This window comes from Lissotriton vulgaris, chromosome 5 (assembly GCF_964263255.1).
Source record: "Lissotriton vulgaris chromosome 5, aLisVul1.2, whole genome shotgun sequence".
In the NCBI taxonomy this organism is placed as follows: Eukaryota; Metazoa; Chordata; class Amphibia; order Caudata; family Salamandridae; genus Lissotriton; species Lissotriton vulgaris.
The window spans coordinates 100,805,120-100,825,683 of NC_141693.1; the positions used below are offsets into that span (position 1 = coordinate 100,805,120).

At 44.7% G+C, this 20,564-nt stretch overlaps 1 protein-coding gene across 1 annotated transcript in view; it reads left to right on the plus strand.

Moving 5' to 3' along the window:
• The window catches only part of RAB14 (RAB14, member RAS oncogene family), a 221,149-nt gene that overhangs the window by 192,313 nt on the left and 8,272 nt on the right, over positions 1 to 20,564 (plus strand). Inside the window, exon 6 of the mRNA XM_086920985.1 lies at positions 7,375 to 7,441. Coding sequence (XP_086777111.1) covers positions 7,375 to 7,441 — 67 coding nt within the window. The remainder of the gene's footprint in view (positions 1 to 7,374; positions 7,442 to 20,564) is intronic.

Here is a 20,564-nt window from a genome sequence, read left to right on the forward strand (position 1 = left end):
CTCTCCCACACTCACTCTCTCCCACACTCACTCTCTCCCACACTCACTCTCTCCCACACTCACTCTCTCCCACACTCACTCTCTCCCACACTCACTCTCTCCCACACTCACTCTCTCCCACACTCACTCTCTCCCACACTCACTCTCTCCCACACTCACTCTCTCCCACACTCACTCTCTCCCACACTCACTCTCTCCCACACTCACTCTCCCACACACTCACTCTCTCCCACACTCACTCTCTCCCACACTCACTCTCTCCCACACTCTCACTCTCTCCCACACTCTCACTCTCTCCCACACTCTCACTCTCTCCCACACTCTCACTCTCTCCCACACTCTCACTCTCTCCCACACTCTCACTCTCTCCCACACTCTCACTCTCTCCCACACTCTCACTCTCTCCCACACTCTCACTCTCTCCCACACTCTCACTCTCTCCCACACTCTCACTCTCTCCCACACTCTCACTCTCTCCCACACTCTCACTCTCTCCCACACTCTCACTCTCTCCCACACTCTCACTCTCTCCCACACTCTCACTCTCTCCCACACTCTCACTCTCTCCCACACTCTCACTCTCTCCCACACTCTCACTCTCTCCCACACTCTCACTCTCTCCCACACTCTCACTCTCTCCCACACTCTCACTCTCTCCCACACTCTCACTCTCTCCCACACTCTCACTCTCTCCCACACTCTCTCTCTCCCACACTCTCTCTCTCTCCCACACTCTCTCTCTCTCCCACACTCTCTCTCTCTCCCACACTCTCTCTCTCCCACACTCTCTCTCTCTCTCTCCCACACTCTCTCTCTCTCTCTCCCACACTCTCTCTCTCTCTCTCCCACACTCTCTCTCTCTCTCTCCCACACTCTCTCTCTCTCTCTCCCACACTCTCTCTCTCTCCCACACTCTCTCTCTCTCTCCCACACTCTCTCTCTCTCCCACACTCTCTCTCTCTCCCACACTCTCTCTCTCTCCCACACTCTCTCTCTCTCCCACACTCACTCTCTCTCCCACACTCACTCTCTCTCCCACACTCTCACTCTTTGAGCAAGTGGTTTCCGGTGCTCAGCACTTAATTGTCAACACAGACGCTTGTGACAGTCTACCACAAGGTGGCGGTGTCTCAGATGACCACAAAAAGTCAATTATTAATTCCATATACATTCAAAATAGCTATTCTCCAGTATTGTATCTTTTATAGATTCACATGCTTGAATCTTACCCGTCATCATGGTGGTAGTCCCACCGTAAGAAATCCCACCATGACTGGCAAGATTCAAGCATTTGAATCTATAAAATATATCCATACTGGAGAACCACAGTGTACAGGTAAGTAACTCCCGTCAAGCCATTATTATAGCTCTCACGTCCTGGAATAGTTTGAATTGTCACACTTGTAGGAGTGTGATGGTTAGTCGTTTTTTTGTTACTATCACTGGCAGCATGGCAGGGGCAATGTGTGATGCAAGCTGACCAAGAGCGCAGGCACTTATATATTTACAAATTCAGCACTGTGTATAGGCATATATATGTGTGTATATATATCTCAAGATCTTCTCTTTCTGGCCTGTTTATATTTCGGGGCCACCTACCACCATACCCTGTTTATATATGGGGCCACTTACCACCTGACTCCCTTGTAAATTCACACCACCTGCAAGTGTTCCAACTCTCATGGCAGGGGGATGACGAATGCATTGCCTCCTGCCAGGGAAAGTAAAAAATAAACTTGGGTGAGAAGAACGTTGCTGCCCACTCTGCTACACATTGGCGCATTGCCAATTTTGTTGGTCTGTTATCTGCTTCAATTGCCGAAGTAAGGGCCTCGCTTATACTTCACTCAGAATTAACTTAGCTGCTGTTGCATTAATGGAGGGGCTCAAGAGTCATTCCGCCCTGGGTCCCACCTTCCCCTGTATGTAACTGCAGCATTGTTTTAACACTACTTATCAGACTTCCTTTCGAATCACTTCTCTCTTGCAGTGTGCAGTTTTTCCTGGATGGTTGCCTTCTTAATGGCTATCTCCACCCTCAGGGGTGCATGTGAGTTTCAGGCTCTTACCCAGCAGTAACATTTCTTCTAAGTCCACAACAAAAGGGTAGTCCTTAGAACAAACCCCAAGTTCCTCCCGAAGGCAGTCTCTAGTTTCCACCTTAACCAAACAATTGAACTTCCAGTCTTACACATCCAGAGTCAGTTGCTGAAAAGGCTCTTCACACGTTAGATGTCAAAAGAGCCCTCATGTGTTACATTGATGGAACATAATCCTTTTGAAAGACACCCCAGCTCTTGCCTCCTTTTCCATCCCACAGAGAAGATGTGCTCCTTCTAAAAAAGGAATAGGACGCTGGTTGGTCAAATTCAAACCTGTTATGGAGCCAAAACATCATTGCCTATACCCTATAAACCGCATTCGACCAGCGAAAAAAAGGAGCCTCTATGCCTTTTATGGATAACATTCCAATCGCTGACCTCTGCAAAGCAGTTACCTGATCCACAACACACACCTTTACCAAGCACTACTGGATGTCTTAGCAAACCAACAAGCCAATGTTGGTCAAAAAGTCCCATGTACCCTTTTTCAGTCTTCTGCAGCATCTTCTGGCTTTACGGAGGACTGCATGCACAGCATGTGTATCTACAGCTACACATGCAATGAACAGAAAATATTACCCTTTGTTCATGGAATGCAGTGTTCAAACGGCCATCTGTTATATTTGCTGTCAACACTAAGTGAATAGGACAGTAACTGCAATTGCTTTTGTCATATGCACAGTACACCGTAGGCAAGGGTATTAGAAGCAGTCAATTTAGCTTATTTAATGTATTACATTATAGCGCATTTTCTGACAAGACCTGGAAAACATTCTGCAATGAATAATGCAGCTTACTAGGCTTTCGTGGGCAATGTTTCCTTGTCATACAGATGTAAAGCTGAGATTGGCAGTTGGTACACATTCAGTAGATATTACTGCACTTACAGCTTGGCAATGCAAGAGGCCAGAGATTACTGAAGACTTCTTTTCACATCCACTTCTGTAAGATGGTAACTCTGTTGCAATCAGGCTAAAACACTGGAATCTAGAATGGGTTCACCCTGCAAAATATATATTTTAGCTGGAGACTCTTATAAGTTCACGTTGCTCCCTCCATTTACCCTGGCGAAGTAATATTATGTAATTTGTGCTTCGATTAATTTTTATTGGTCACATGTGACTGTGATGAGGGATATGGCTACATATTCATCATCCAGAGTCAGTGTGCAAGATACTTTTACAAGGACCCCAGATCAGTCCTGGGATCATTAGCTAATGGCATAGACTAGCAATAATTCAAATCACTCAAAGCTTGCCCCACAGCAGAGAATATCAGCTAATATTCTTTACAGAACTTGTGAGTGACTGCGACAACAACATATTCAGGCTTCAGTGGTAGGCTACCTAACAAATACAATGATCCAACTCCATGAATGGACCATCAAACCAGCTGCTATACAACTAAGGAAAATTAAGTTTCACTTGACCACCTTTGGGCGATGTTGAAAATGTATCTATGCCCGCAAAGAGGGTTTAAGCCCATGGATGTAGCCACCAAGCGTAAACAACCAGCAGTCAAATTCTGTATTGTCATGTGTCTCCCTAATCAGGCAATCAAATGGGAAGGCCAAAGCACACCCACCATATATGGCGACATTGTTGCCCTCAATAGAATGCAGTGCTTTTCAAAACTAGAACTGAATATTATTAGCTGTACCCCACAGACTGGTACATTACCACCTTCTACACGCCCAGGGCACTCCGAGGATACAGGAGACTATACTACAACATATTCTCAGCAGCCAAAGTATTTCAAAATGCCTTCTGAGAAACATCGTCAGACTTGAGTGTTCTAAACATACTTGACCACCTGTCGATCTTCTCCAAAACTGTAGAAGAACATTATCACAGACTTCAAGCAATCCTGAAAAGACCCTCAGGCCATTGATGTGCCCTCCACAAATCCAAGGCTAATTCTTCAAGAATTAGGTTAATTTATTTGGGTAAGCCTTTTTAAAGGAAGGCATTAGCATTGACACACAGAAATAGGAGGATATTCAGAATGTCCCAACTTCTGTGTCTGAAGTGAGAAATTTCCTCAGCTAGGTGAACTACTGTGGACAGTTCAAACAGAAATTAGCCACCCCAGCAGAAACACTAAGAAGACGCAGAAGGTCCAAGCTGGGTTGCAGTGGTCAAAGAGTCAAGGAATTATTCTAAAATGTCAACTCCGCACTGTTTAATGCTGCAGTGTAGTACTACAATCCACAATGAAGCAGAGCACATAGTGGATGCAAACTCAGTGGGGTTGGGATCTGTCCTAGTGTAGAAAAGTCCAGGTGAACCGTGAGCAGGGCTTTCAAGGCCACTCCCAGATAGTGATGCTTTGGAAGAACAATGGTTCAGGGTAGGCCTTAAGAGGTCCTTAGCGAGGAATAGAACAGAGAGCGAGTACTTAATAAGTCGCTGGGGAGCAGAGGTAGTAGGTATTGGTAGGAGTTTTTTTATTTTACTCTCTTTTCTTAAGGGTATACATAAATAATTATACTGTATTGCAGGTGCTCAAGTGAATAGTAAGGTGCAGGACGTGACATAAGTGATCAAAGTGAACGAACTGTCACACAACAACAACAAGGATAAAAACACAACAATTATATACAAATAGAACGGGTGAAATTCCTTGGGTAGGTCGACGGCGTTTCGATCTATATTAATCTAGATCATCATCAGGACAGATGAGCCTCCTGAAACTATAAGAATTTAAAATTAAAATCAGCATCTCGTTACCCCAGGTTCTACTGTATGGGGTTCCCTTGTTTTTAACAAACACTCCCAGATAGTGAGGCACTAGCGATTAAATGTTGGATCACCTACTTCCACCTTTATGGGTGAGAATGCAAGGTAATGACAGACCATTAGCCACTAGTTCACCTATTTGCAAGCACCTCCCACCAACCCTTCACGTAGAAAAGTATGTAGTGCAAATCCAAAAGGTTCAGCTTTTTACTGGTCTAATGACTGGGCTAAGTTAGCCAAGCCAACTACCTTTCAAGACACCGGAAGACACACGATATGAAGGTGGACTTTTACATTAACTTTACAGAAGAATACATTCAGTTCATCTGGAAAGTAGCCTACCCAGGTCAGTCTCGATTGAGGAACTTATCAAAGAATACCACAAGAAGAGTTTCTTTAAAAGATACATCAAGCGCTATGACAAGGGTCATGAGACATTACTCTCCGATTTCAGAATCTAAGACGGGCACATTTGTACCACTCTCTGCAAGCTGTGGGGAGTAAGATCCGAAGAGTACATCCCAGGTTAGGCTGATTATAAGGGTTTACTGAAGAGTAGTCCCAAAAACTCTGCAAGAGAGGGTATTTGAGGTGGTCCAGTAAGGGCATCATGTAATAAGCAAAATAAATTAGGAAAAATGAGTTTGCAGGCATGGACAGTCTCATCATAAAGGCCTTGCTTTAGTGCCCGTCATATATGGTTTCCAGTGGAGCTGAGCGGCTAGCCCCAGCTATCAAAGCAGTGTGACTCTCCTTAGACTTCTGCACCTGCCAGATGGTAGCAGGAGTTTATCTTTATTGATATGCACGAAATTCCTTAGGGTGGAAATAGTGAGGTAATCAGCCTTTGGACATGGAAGACCAAAATTAGAAAAGATAATTGCTACTTAAGGAATAGCCTGGGACCTGAAAATTGACCATTGTCCACCATTTCAGTCAAGCAAGTTCCAAAAATGCATTCAAACATAGGGACATACTATCACGCTCTGGAGGCCATTAGCTCACTTGGAAGTGGAGTAGTTCATCCGAATCCTGAACACAGCATTAAGAATTAGAATGGAGAAGTACGGAGGTCAAAAATATCCCCCCACAACTGCCTGAGAATATCAGAACCCCCACTATGCTATAGATTGTGCTCCCTCCTACTTAGGCCCATGAAAGATACCAATATGACAGTCCCACAGTAGAAGCCCATCTCACTAGATGCCAATGCATGCCAATGATAACGAGAGAATCACAATGGCTGAACAAGTCTGTGAAGTTGGGCCATGCTGCCTAATATTCAAGTAGAAGATAAAGGCCCAATCGGGGATTAACATCCACAGTGGAAATTTCACACATTCGACTAAAAAGCCTATGGACCATTCAGTGCTGTGAAAGGAACAGTGGCAACGATCCAGAGAGAAACGCAGATCATTCCTATCCTACCTCAGTACTTTTAAAGATCTCAGTGCCTCGGAGCCTAGGAGTCATGGCACACCCTGACACAATGCAGCAAGGAGAGAACCCCGCCACCACTGCCATCCGGTGCACTAGTAACGTGAACAGATCCCAGAAGAAGTGCGTAGACAGATGTTTACTTCCTCTAATTCGCAACAAAGACACGAAGATTGCATTCCCTGCCAGAGTTATGACTTAAGGCCAAATTCCACACCAAACTAAAGACTTGGTGTGTGGCAACAAAGGGCCTTTTGAAAGTATGTTACAGTTGATCCCATTGGGTTCAGTTGTAATCAACTAAAGTGGGAAGAGAGATAGCGAGTCACCGGGCCAATACCAGGGGGGCAGAGCATGCCGCACCCTCTCTGAGGCCAGACTTATTCAATTGTAGAAATAAACCGGGCGTGGTCGGTCTTGGCCAATACATGCCATTCCAAACCTCATAGTGACTTTTTGAAATGACTACACAGATTATGTAAAAGTCATATTGAAGATGCACAAGGTGCTTAAGTCATTCCAAACAGAAATAAATTGCACTTGAATGTTTCCTGATATGACCTAAATGTAATGAGTATTACAATTTGGTTATGTATCTATTGAATATTCAAACTGTTTATAATTTTTTATAGCACTTTACATGCCACCTTTTATAGCAATAGACAGCACAATGTTTGGACTGTTGACCAACTTAACCTCAGATTGTTCAACTTAGTTTTTTAAATTATAAATTCTAATGTTTTTCAACACTTTGTAAAGAATTTTGAATTTGTGATTATGTGCTTTCATTTAATAGATTCTGGACTCATCAAATTTGATCGACTTTGTGTTAGTTCGAACTTGTTTTGCAGGAGATGGGAGGTCGAGGATAAAGCTTATATATACATACACACACACACACACACACACACACACATATATATACACACCCACTATATAACCCCTCCACCTTTCTGTGTTCATGTTTGTGTTGATTTCATGTTCTAGTAGGTTATCTTGGTGCGTGAATAGGGTATATTAATAAAACATTGGCAAATATTTGTAGTTTTGTATTAATTAGGCCCTGTTAACCAGCCTTGTAATTAATTGTTTTACAGACGAAGCACATATAACCATTTAAGCAGCTGGTTGACAGATGCAAGGAACCTAACCAATCCCAATACAGTAAGTTGAATGACTAATGATAAAAATACGATTACAGTGGCCCAAGAGAATCCTATTTTTGAAATTTGTATCGGATCTTTTCTTTTTCTCCAAATGTTTCTTGCTTTCCGAACTGTTGTGAGCTTGCAGTAGCGGGTGTATGGTATGTTTAGTGGTGTGTGGGATTGTTTTTCTCAGTGCAGGCCCTTTATGAAATTGAGAATGTTATTTGGAAAGTGACCTTGTTTAAAACATGTCACGGAGGAAATGCATTTTGCTGAATGATTTTTTTCTCTTGCAATTATTTGCAGGGTATCTATTCCTTTAAAGGGTAAATGTTGTTTTCAGTTAGTGGTGGCCCTGTATCTATGACCAAGGGCAATCAACAATCTGGTGTCACCAATTTATGTATTCATATGTATATATTTTTATAGGAGCAAATATTTGCAGTATATAAAAAAGCTGAAGAAGGCCCAATTTTATTTTCATTTGTAAACCAACTTGGTAAACGCATTAGGTTTCGCCTATTTGTTTATCAATACGTTTTTTGCAAGTTTAGCTTGGTGATATATAAATTAAAGTGTGAATAAGGCAGGAAGTGATGGGAGCTCAGTGACGATTGAAAACACAGGAGAGCAGGAAGGGGGTAGTTCTGAAAACAACTGTGGAGGTCAACGAAAGAGAAAATATGCATTCTACGAGTGCAGGGTTGAAACAAAAATAGAGTACCTGCTGCCAGTAAATCAGTGAAATCATGCATATGAACGCCTCCCGCGCAGCCTTTAGTTATCGGGTGTTGAGCGCTTCAAAATGTAAAGGCCGGGTACATGTGTCCACGGCGATGCCCGGCTTGTGTACAGTGAAGAAAGACTGATTTCAACGCGTCTAACCAACATGGCACCTCTGTGATGGAATCAGTAAAAATAAGGCAGTGCCGTGCACAGGAGAGCAGGAAGGGTGTCCATGAAAGAGACTGCAGGGACATGCACTATGTACGTGTGCAGGGCTGAAATGTAAATAATAAAATAAAAGCAAACTGCTATGGCGTGGCCGCATTGACCCCAACGTAGCGCTTTTAAAAATGTACTTTAAGCCTTGTTATACAGCAGCTTGTGCTGCAGTGCTTCATCTTTTAAAACATTGATTATGTCAATTGGTCTTACACAGGCAAAACCAATTGGCTTTGCTGAGAAGTGCAGGTATTCTCTGGTAAATAAATTAAAGAAGCACAGTTACTCCGTACAGAAGAGTACCTGCCCATTTAAAGCACTGGACAGCGGCACTGCATAAAATATAGCACACCTAAAAACTACAAGAAAGGGACACTGCTTACAGTGTCTGACACACATGTTTTTATTCTGTGTCTGCAGTATTTAATTCTGAAAATAATACGTCAGATGTAGAGGAACACTAAGAAAAACAAGAGAACATATCTAATGCAGCCATTGGCCAAATAATTAAAATAGGGTAGAATTGAAACAACTTTACAGTTGTACCACGAAAAGGACGTTTAAAATGTATAATATAGGTAAGAGGGTGGTGAGATGCATTTTAGTGCATGTTTTTGTGTGCTTTTATGTACATGTGTGTGTGTGTCTCTAAGGTAGAGGGTTGGGTTGAGTGGGGGGGACTAGATACCAGTGAACACATAATTTGCGTAGTCTGACTTACACAGCTGTTTCGGTGCAGACATTCATAGCATTTCAAATGTGACAGCTCACACTTTTTAACCCCTTGGAATGCCTCTTCCTTGTTTGAAGATCACTGGTAAAATGTAGATCAGGAAAAGCATACACTTTGTTTGTTTTGCTGGTCAAAGACCTTCGCCAATCATAGTTTTATGAAAGGGTCAAGTGGCTGGGGCAAAAAGCAGAGACATGTATTCCTATTTGTCTCTGGGACAAGTACTAGCTAGTACAATAGAAAAAAATCAGGAATAAATCTGTTGTGACCGTGTTTCTCTCTACGGCTATACATTTATGGGGTGTGAATCCAAAAGTAAAATGACAGAATGAGAAAATAACGAGCATTAAACACAGTTTTATTTTAAACATGAGGGCTCGAAACTGGAACCCAAATCAACTTTGTATTGTCAGAATCATATAGTGCTGGTAATCCCTGAAGGGGTCGCGAAACACTCTGCTTTGAATCGTGTTGCTGGATGACTTTGCGGAGTGCATTGCTGAAAAGGATGTGTTATAAATGATAATGCATACCTTTTAATAAAATCTAATTTTCTTTTAAATAAAGCTGCACACTTAGTAAATAGCAGGTCACGTCTATGCTATGTTGTAGAAGCTACTGTTTTTTTAGAGACAGTGGTGAGACTTCTAGAACACAGCGCCTCTAGGTGCCGCTTGACAAATCATTCGGGCCCACTTTTGCATAGCTGATGCAGAAAAGGAGGTGGTGATGAACAGAGTGTCTGAATTAAGCAGACCACTCTTACCCAGTCCAAAGATCAGGGCTTGATCCATCACCGTTTTTCAGCTCACTGCACCATCCCAGCTCAGAACTTGGCTATATGCAAATTAGTCTGACCCTGGCCCAGTGCATCATGGGAACAGGGCAGACCAAACTACCAAGCCAATTCTTATACTGGGAAGGAAACAAGCTACCGGGGACCGGTTTCTGGCATTTCAGCCGTCTTCGGCCCGGCTTGCTTGAATCCTGATGGTGCAATGAGCTAGGGACTCACATCTGAGTATACCCTTCCACGCTTATGGTGGACAAAAATGATGCAGAAAAGGGGGTGGTGATGAACAGAGTGTCTGAATTAAGCAGACCACTTTTGCATAGCAGCCCTCATTTTGTAAGGTTACATAATATTGGCAATTAAGGAGACTGAAAGCGAAAATTTGGAAAGATGTGTTCTGGAACATGAATGCATATTGAGGGAGCACCTAAGAGTTCACTCAGTGTTAAAAGTGTAATCTGAGTTTACAGTGCACGATATAAGATCGTTTCACTTGTATTTTAGTTTGGCAACTCGTGTAGTATTGCTTGTGGCTTTGGCCGGTATTCACTAAGCTTCACAAGGAATTACAGATGTGGCAAAGCAATATTTTTAAATCAAGAATCACATGATTTTAAATGCTTAAGCTGGGTCCAGCTCAATCACGTTTGTGCACCGAATACTTGTGGCCGTTTTCCTGCATCCCGACTGAGGTCCCGGGGGTACTGGATGAACCTGAAACACATTGCCCAGTCAGTTCCTGTCCACTATAAATAAGGAGGTGATTGAGACAGATTCCCTTGCTGACCTACACTCTCAGAGTGCTGGAATCTGTAGAGTAACCTCGAACTAGTCCTGGGACAATACGCACATGTAAGTGCTGAACTTCTCTCCTGCATATTATGCACCACCAGTATTCCAAGCATCACAGGGTCACAAGGCTTACTGGCCCTACCCCCACCCGATGAGGAGTAGTGTAAGGTTGGGGTGACTGAGTCAAGTCGCTGATTGACATGAGTCCATGACAATGAATAGCTTCAGCCTGAAAAGTCAGATGCTAACTTCGCTTTGTTAGGGGGAGGAGCTTAGCCTGAGAATGAGTGTCTGCACATGTGCAGCAGGACATTTCAAATCATCAGAACAAAAAAGGAAGGAAGTGCAATCTGTGCATTTTTTTTTAAGTCGTACAAAAACTCTAATTTGGAATTCAGGGGTAGAAAATGAATGGGCAGATTCACTCTGTCTCCTGATCCTTATCAGTCACCATCAACATGGTGATGTCAGCCCTGTTGTTGTAGAGCTTCAGGCGGTTCACATGGGTACCCCTTTTGGGTGTCCTGCTTGTGCCCAGGTCAACCAACTAGGTGACCTCACTCTTTTTTTCTAGGATAGGGTAAGGGCCACTCCATTTGTCCTTGGTGCCACTGGCTCCAAAACCCAGACCTTTTTGGTCCTACCAGTGCTTCTGAAGCTCCTGGCTTGCATCAAGAGTTTTGGATGCCTTTTCCATATACTCAGCCATTCTGGACCTTAAGCCAAGCACATGGTCCACAATATCTTGTTTGGGTTCTTGGAGAGGCTTCTCCCAACCTACAAGACAGTTTGGTCCCCTCACAGGATGGCTTAACAGAAGTTCAAAGGGGGAACCCTACTCCCTGCTGTGGCATTTCTCTGTAAGTGAAAAGTAGGCAAGGTAAGAGGTCATCTTATCTACTTTTGAGTCTTTCAGGGGCCCCCATAATCATGCCTTTAATGGCCTTGTTGAGAGATTCAACCAGACATTCAGTTTGTGGGTGGTAGGGCGTAGTAAACTTGTACTGAACTCCATGCTCTTTCCACATGTGTTTTAGGTAAGCAGACATGAAGTTGGAACCTCTGTCTGAAACCACCTCCTTATGAAACCCCACTCTGGTGAAGACACCAATCGGGGGTCTTGGCTACTGAAGGAGCTGTAGTAGTCATAAGGGGGAATTGCTTCAGGGTACCTAGTGGCATGATCCACTACCACTAGAATAAATGTGTTCCCTCATGCTGTGGGAGGTTCACGTGGACCCACTATGTCCCCACCTATCCTTTCAAAGGGAACCCCCACCACAGGCAGTGGTATCCTGGGGGCCTTTTGAGGCGCCACCTGTCTTGCCCACCTGCCTGACAGGTGACCCAGGACCTGACCAACTCCTTCACCTTTTGGTGCATCTGGGGCCAGTAAAAGTGGCTAACTAGCCTTTCCCAAGTCTTGGTTTGGCCCAGATGTCCATCTAGTGGAATGTCATGAGCTAAAGTTAGGAGAAACTCCCTGTACTTCTGAGGCACTACCACGCTCCTAGTGGCTCCAGATTTGGGGTCTCTGGCCTCCGTGTACAGTAGTCCCTCTTCCCAATAAACTCGGTGGGTACCACTGACCTCTCCCTTTTCCTGGGCAGCAGCTGGCTGCCTCAGGCTTTCAAGAGTTGGACAGTCCTGCTGTACAAAGCACAGTTCTTCCTTAAAGGGTCCCTCTGGGCCTAAGAGTTCAACCTGGTAAGGTCAAGATCCATGGGCTCAGTTCCCTCTGGGGTGTCCAAATCCTCTCCCTGAGAAGAGGGGTCATGATCCTTTTGCTGTACAGAAGCTGGTTCCCCAGCCGCCTTACCTTTTTCTCTTGGAAGGTTGGGACAAACTTTCAGTCTCCAACACTTTTTCACCCTGTCTCTTGTCCTGTGCTCTTGCTTTTACACGCACCAATTCAGGGATGTCTAGCACTGCTGCATGGGTTTTCAGTTCAACCTCAGCCCATGCTGAGGTTTCCAGGTCATTGCCAAGCAGTCATGCAGCTGGTAACTTTGGAGAGGCCACTTCCTGTTTCAGGCCAGTTAAACCCCCATTCCCCAGTCTAATGTCACCATAGTCATTGCATGGTTAGTGGTAACACTGTCGGCATTGGTGACTGAATAAGTTCTCCCAATCAAGAATTGCTCAGGGGAAACCAGGGTGTCTCTCACCATAGTGATATTGGCACCTGTATCACTGAGTTTCTATCCCAGTTCCATTTTTCCTAGGGTATTGTAAATGCTTCTTTAAGTTGGGTGGCCACACAGCTACAGTGGCAAACTAGACTTCCCCTTCTGAAACTAGAACTGCTTCAGTGTGCAACCCGATTTGCTCCTGGCATGCGGTTGATCCCTTCTGGAGACTTGCTACCCCAGGAGTAGCTGTAGTATGACTAGGGGCCTTCATGTTTGAGCAAGCAGCATCTCCAGTTATGTGTCCCAACTTCTTACAGTTGTTACACCAGGCCTTTAAAGGATCAAAGGATCAAAATTCTTCCCCCTATACTTGTTAGCAGATTGGGAAGAGCTTTGTGACCCACCCCGTGCAGGTTTTTGGGGCCCTTTAGAAGACTCAGGCTTTTTATTTTGGGGATTCTCACCACCTTTTCCCTGGGGGGGTTTTGTAACGCCTTTCTTTTGGTCACCCCCAGTGGTCGTTTTTGTCGCCCTTGTCTTGATTCAGTGGTCTGCCTTCTTTCCCAATTCTTGGGGAGTTATTAGACCTAGGTCTACTCGGACTAAGGACCTAGGACCTACCAAATGCTGAAGTAACTTTTCATTAGTGCAATTACTTAAAATATGTTCTTTCATAAACAGATTGTAGACTACTCAGTTAAAACACTAGATGGTTAACTGGACACAATGTGCATAATTTCAATGAACTTTACAAAGTCAATCCAGGATTGGTTTGGGGTTTTGTGAGCCCTCCTGAATCTAATTCTATATTCCTCATTTGTGAGTCAAAATCCATCCCTCACTCATACGACCCAGCATCAGGAGTCTGTCTCTGCAGTTACCAGAGAATAGTTCCATAAGGAGTGCCCCCCAGTGTGACAACTTCACTTTTCTTATTTCACAAGCCCCCTCAAAGGCTGTGAACCATTTTGTGATATCATCACGCTCTTCGTATTTTGGGTCAATCCCTTTGGGGATTTTAGGATCGTAAGATTGCCCTTTATCCTTATTTAGTAAATTGCTGCCACCATTGATGGGTGCTAGGCTCATCTGTCCTCTCTTTCTAGAGCCAGCAACCTTGCCTCTAGATCCAGTCTTTTGGTCAGCCTTACTAAAAGACTGTCCTCCTCATTGAGGCTGTCCTCATTGGTATTTGATCCACCCTTGTGAGATCTAGGTACTGAGAGGTTGATTCTTGGAGTCAAGGGTACTTGAACTCGTTTCTCCCTAGGAAGTGGAGGGGTTGATCTACCAGGTAATTCCCTTCCTGTACTTCCTCATCTGACTAGTCTTCACCATTTTCAGATGGGTGGTCCTTGGCATACCCAGCCAACAGCTTCCGGAGCTGTTATTTGGTGGGATGGGGACCCATGGTTTTGTTTTTAATTTTACATAGGGACCTTACCTCCTTGAAAGACAAGTGAAGGTAAGTGGTGAGGTCAAGCTCCTCAACTCTGTCCTCTGTCATTCTTGTTATTTTCACCAATAGCTTGGTTCTTATTTTGAGACATTGTTAAAAAAACTTCTAACCCTTAGCTACAGTGACTTTTTCTCCTAAAATTCTAAAGGGACCTTACCAAGGCGCTAACAAGGCTTTTAGTAATTTTGCAAAAAATGCCAATTGGAAAAATCTGAATTTTAAAGACAATTTAAGAGTTCTATTGTGTGATCAGGTGGTAACCAAGTAGTCCAACAAATGCAAAGTTGTGTACCCCACCGCTGAGCCACAAATGTAGGAAGCTGGCTCTGTATATATTATCCCATAGTGAGGTATAGTGTGCAGAGTCCAGTGGAACCCCAAAGGTAGGCAGAGGTAAAATTAGATAGAACTGTGCTCTCTATGTGTGGTAGTGTGGCACAGGTAAGCAATAAATGCAGTAGTAAATGCTGATTGCAAAACCGTTCAATTGCAATTGTAACTGTACTATGGTTTGACTTACAGTATTGTTTCAGAGAAATACAATCACTTGTAAATACAGTACATAGACTTGAATGGGATTTTCAGTAAAATAACAGGTAAGTTACTTTTGGATTACTTTTCTTACTCCGTGCTGGATGCAGCACTGGGACATTTCCTGTAAACAGGTGAGTAAAAGCTTTTTTTGTTAGTACAATTTTAAAGAATTTCTTTAGGTTTCAAAACTCCACACTTTGAAACTTTTTCAGGAAAAACTGTAAATGTTATCTTATGGCGCAAAATATGTTTATCGTTTTTTAGGTAAGTAATCGGTCTTTGGAGTTGAGATTCTGGGGTTAGACTCAGGGGTCCCCCAGGGTCAGTGATGCACTCTTGTTACACCCTCAGCCACACTAGGGCGGACGGGTGACGAAAGTTGAGGCCCAATGTTATACAGTGGGGGATAGGGTGACTCCGGATGGTGTTTGCTGGCAAGCAGGCTCTGGGATTGTGGGAGCAAATCTCCTGGACTTTATCCCAGGGCAAATGGGAAACAAATTTGCACCAAAGGTGCACCCTCAGCAGCACTAGGGCGACCGGGTGCAGGGTGCTGTTTTGAGGTTGGAAACAGGGCATCCGATGGTGAACCTCCGGTTTGCAAAAGCACTGCAGGCAGGGAGACTTTGGACTTCTGGGTGCGACCACCACTTTGAGAGGTAAGTTGGGAAGTTAAGGGTTGGTTAGGCACAGTCGGTTTGGGCAAACAAAGGCAGTGGGGAGTTTGGTGCAGGGATGCCTTTTGGGGCCGGATCTTTTTACCAGCTCCTGGTCACGGTTAGGGAGGCCTTCTGCTATTTAGGCTGCAGGCATCAACTGGAGGCTTGAGGTAGGTCAGGGGTTGCTGGATCTCGGTTCAGGATCTGCGGGGTGACCTCGTGGTGTTTGCCTACTCAAGCTTGGGCCGTGGACGACTGGTGCAGAGTGGGGAGAATTCGCGGTTTCCGGCTGCTGCCAGAGGTTGAGGTTAAACAAATCCGGTGTTCACGGGAGAAGCAGTCTTTGGAAGTGAAGGCAGGCAGGTCCTCTGGGGTTTTTGAAAATGCTGTCTGCAGGACACTCCGGGATTTCTCCGAAGCAGGTTCGAGGGGGGATACAGGCCAGTGGGGCTGAGGCCAAGTCAGTGGGCATCTTACTCTTGTTCGCTGCTGCACGGCTGTTCTGTCCTTCTTTTCTTCTTGTTTCTTGTCTGGATCTGAGGAAGCAAGGTTCAGGGGTGCCCTAAGATACTAGATACAGGGGCGTTACAGGTAGGTAACAGGCTGGGACCTATGGGTTCCTTCCCTGTGGTGCACACACCCCCTATTATGGCTCCCTCCAGTGGGAGGTGGGCCTGGGCCTGGTTCCTGGTAGGCTGAGTCCACACATCTTTAAGATGGCGTAGACTGAGAGTTGTGCTTCACCTTGCCCTCCCCACCTGAAGGGTGGAGTTGGCAGAGGTGGGCACACCTGTCTTCGTCGCTTGTTTTTCCCACTGGTTCTCCTGCCCAAAGTGCGGTTCAAAACCAGTGGGGACCAGTTGCTGAAAGCAGCACTTGGCCTGGGGAAGCTCACAAAGGTGCCAAGCCTTTAAAGCTTCCCCTTCGTGAACCCTGCCCCATCCTGGGGGAGGAGGCTTGGCACCTCGTCCCAGCATGTGCATTGTTTCAGGCACCAGAGTGCAGCAGGCTCTCGCCCCAGGGGTCCAGAAACATATCTGGTGGTAGCAGCTGAAAGCAGCCACTCAGCCTAGACACTAGTGGTGGGTTAGTTTTCACGGGTCATCTCTGAGATGCCCTCTTTCATTCACCAAAAAGTGGGGGCAGCCATGCAGAAAGAGGGCTCTTTCTCACAGATGTTAACAGTATGTTCAAGGCATATGAGCTGTAGATCATATGCATTAGCATAGATCGCCATCTGGTGTTGGGCTTGGATGTTTGCACTTTGCTTTTCTTCAAAGAAGTCTTTGTAGTCACGAGGTAGATGACTCCTCCTTTTGGTGATAGTGCGCATGGACATAAACTCCCTCCTTAGGTTGTTTTTTTCGGCCATCGGGTTTGGATGCGTATTGCTGCAGATCGGTATCATTCTCGATCCCCTTTTACGCACAATCCTCTAGCCTAGACGGTATTGCCTTCAATCGCGTTTTCCCATTCGTCATATATCATCCAAATTGTGAAACCTTCGATCGCAAAACTTCGGGGCGGGCATCGGACCTACCCGTGCTGACCACGCCAGCAGTCGATGGAATGGACACCGTTCAAACTATGTACTGTGTGTAGCGCTAAATTTCCACGCACCGACCTACACGAGGTTTGCAACCTGTGCCTATCCCCGGAACACGAAGAATCATCCTACCAAGCACGTTGATCATTCCGATCGAAAAAGACCATTCATGATCCTCTGGATCGACACCACGAGATGCAACACGACAGCGACTCCATACTAGACATCTTCGGCAACTAAACACAAGACAGTCCTGCCGCAGAAGCCGAAGAAGTGGTCTCTGTCCGAAGCAGACTCCATGGCAGCCCTACAATTACCTTCTAACAGGGGCTCCTTTCATCGCGCCTTCTACTAGGGTGGCTCAAAAACAATTTCATCGGAAGATCCCTCTTCTTACAAAAGAAACAACCAATCTAGTCCCTCCAGAGGCTATTTTCGCTGAGGTTACAGAGGGAACAATAATAAGGGCAGAGGCAACTCCAACCGCACTTCCCCTGCCAACAAACTGTGACTTTCCCCCACTACTCCGACCATTCCACTCCCGTCGGGACATCTCTCACAGTTCCTACCTGTCTAGAATTCCATCACCCCAGACAAGTGGGTAATGCAAATTATCTAAAATGGTTATTGCCTGGAACTGACCAGCACTCTACCAACAATCCTTTCCAGAGAGCGGACAATGTCACCACAACATCTCACCCTGTTAAAACAAGAGATCCCCTCTCTGTTAGACAAACATGCAATAGAACTAGCCCCCTTACATCACCAAGGAACAGGAGTGTACTCCCTATACTTTTTGATTCCCAAAAAAGACAGCTCTCTCAAGCCCATATGGGACCTCCGACAGCTTAACCGCTACATTCAATCGGGCCACTTCCACATGGTCACCCTTCAACAGATGCTCCCATTGCTTCAGCTAGGGGACATTCTTTCCACCCTAGATTTAAAGGACGCCTATTTTCACATTCCTGTTCACCCCGCTCACAGGAAATCTCAGGTTCATGGTGGATGGACAACACTACCAATTCAAAGTCCTCCCATTTGGGGTCACTACAGCACCAAGAGTATTCACCAGGTGCCTAGCAGTAGTAGCAGCTCATTTAAGAAGACAACACATTCATGTATTCCCTTACCTAGATGGCTGGTTAATAAAAGCCATGTCGCAACACAGATGCCTGCACCACACACAAAAAACAGTTCAACTACTTCACGACTTGGGATTCACTGTGAACTTCACCAAGTCAGATCTGCAACCCTCAAACACGCAACCGTATCTAGGAGCTGCAATAGACACCCGCAAAGCTCTAGCGTACCCCAACCTAGTCAGAATACGCAACATGCAAACTCTAATATCACAATTTCAACCACAACACTCCCTACCAGCCCAAGTGTTTATGCAATTAATCGGAATTATGGCGTCTTGCATTCTAATTGTTCCTTACGCAAGACTCCAAATGCGTCCCCTACAGGAATGTTTAGCACGTCAGTGGAACCAGGCTCAAGGTCATTTAAACGATCTGGTGTTGGTGGACGGCCGCACTCATCGCTCTCTGCGGTGGTGGAATACACAAAACCTTTCCAAGGGGCGACCATTTATCGATCCGGTTCCACAGATAGTGCTAACAGCAGACGCATTCCTCACTGGTTGGGGAGCTCATCTTCAGGCAAATACCATTCAGGGCATGTGGACACTACAACAAATGCAGCTCCACAGAAACCATCTGGATCTGCTTGCATTTTTTCTAGCACTGGAAGCTTTTCAGACACTTCTAGTAGGCAAAGTTGTCTTAGTTCGTACAGACAACATGACGGCAATGTACTACATACAAAAACATTTGCAATCTGTTACACCTACAACGTGCTAACTTGGCATATACGTCTATACTATTACATCTTGCCGCTATAGGGGCTTACCTACAAAACAGACAACACTTGTCTTTATTTCGAGTACCCGCTATCAAAGCCTTTATGGAAGGACTCAAAAGAATCATTCCTCCTAGACTTCTTCCTTCTCCCGTGTGAAATCTTAATATAGTCCTTAATAGACTCATGGGCCCACCATTTGAGCCTATGCGAACTCCAGTTCCTAACCTGGAAAGTAGCCTCCCTTATAGCTATCACATTTCTTAGGAGTGTTGGGGAACTCCAGGCGCTAACCATACAAGAACCATTTTTACAAATTCACCCATATAAAGTGGTTCTTAGGACTAACCCAAAATTTTTACCGAAAGTTGTTTCTGCTTTTCATCTCAACCAGTCCGTTGAGTTACCAGTTTTCTTTCCTCAACCGGACTCAGTAGCAGAACGTGCTCTTCACACATTAGATGTCAAAAGAGCAATACTTTATTACATTGAAAGAACGAAACCTTTTAGGAAGACAAAACAACTTTGTTGCTTTCTCACCACCACATAGAGGCAACCCTATTTCAAAAGCAGGTGTTGCATGCTGGATAGTCAAGTGCATACAGATATGCTACCTCAAAGCGAAGCACACCTTAACAGTTCCTCCTAAAGCGCATTCTAAACGCAAAATAGGGGCGTCCAATGCATTCTTAGGCTGCATACACTTAAATGACATTTGCAGAGCTGCAACATGGTCTACGCCACACACATTCACAAAGCACTATTGTGTAGATTTTTTAGCAAAACAGCTAGTGTGGGCCAGGCTGTTTTAAGAACACTATTTCAGACCACTGCAACAGATACAGATTAGCCACCGCTTTGGAAAGAACTGCGATATAGTCTATGCTAACGCTGTGATCTACAACTCGTATGCCTCGAAAAGAACATGCGACTTACCCAGTATGCATCTGTTCTTGGCATATAAAGTTGTAGATTCATATGCACCCACCCGCTTCCCCTGATACCTTTACCTTTTGAGTATTATCTTACTTAGATACACTATACATGGACATCAATTTCTACTCTTACTAACTCCATCATCACCCTTATGGCAAACTATCTAAGGATGAAGTTGATACCCATGCACACTATTACCGAAAGGAGGTGTCATCTACGTTGTGACTACAAAGACTTCTTTTGAGAATACCAAAGTGCTAACATCCGAGCCCAACACCAGATGGCGATCTCTGCTGACGCAAATGAATCTATAGCTTTATATGCCAAGAACAGATGCATACTGGGTAAGTAGCATTTTTCTTACTCCCTCTATTTTCTAATCCCCAAGAAGCATGGCTTCTTAAGACCGATTCTGGATCTCAGAATGTTAAACCAATGTATGTCGGGAAACTTCCATATGGTAACTCTTCAACAGTTGCTTCCACTTTTACATCAAGGCAATGGTATGTCTACACTAGACTTAAAGACACATATTTTCACATTCCAATCTATCCAGGGCATCGCGAATACCTCTGATTTGTAATAACGGGCAAAAGCTACCAATTCAAAGTACTCCCATTCGGAGTAACTACTGCTCCCAGAGTCTTAACCAAATGCCTCGCAGTAGTGGCAGCTCACCTTGCAAGATAACACATTCACGTCTTACCGTACCTAGACAACTGGCTCATCAAAGCCAGCCCGTATCAC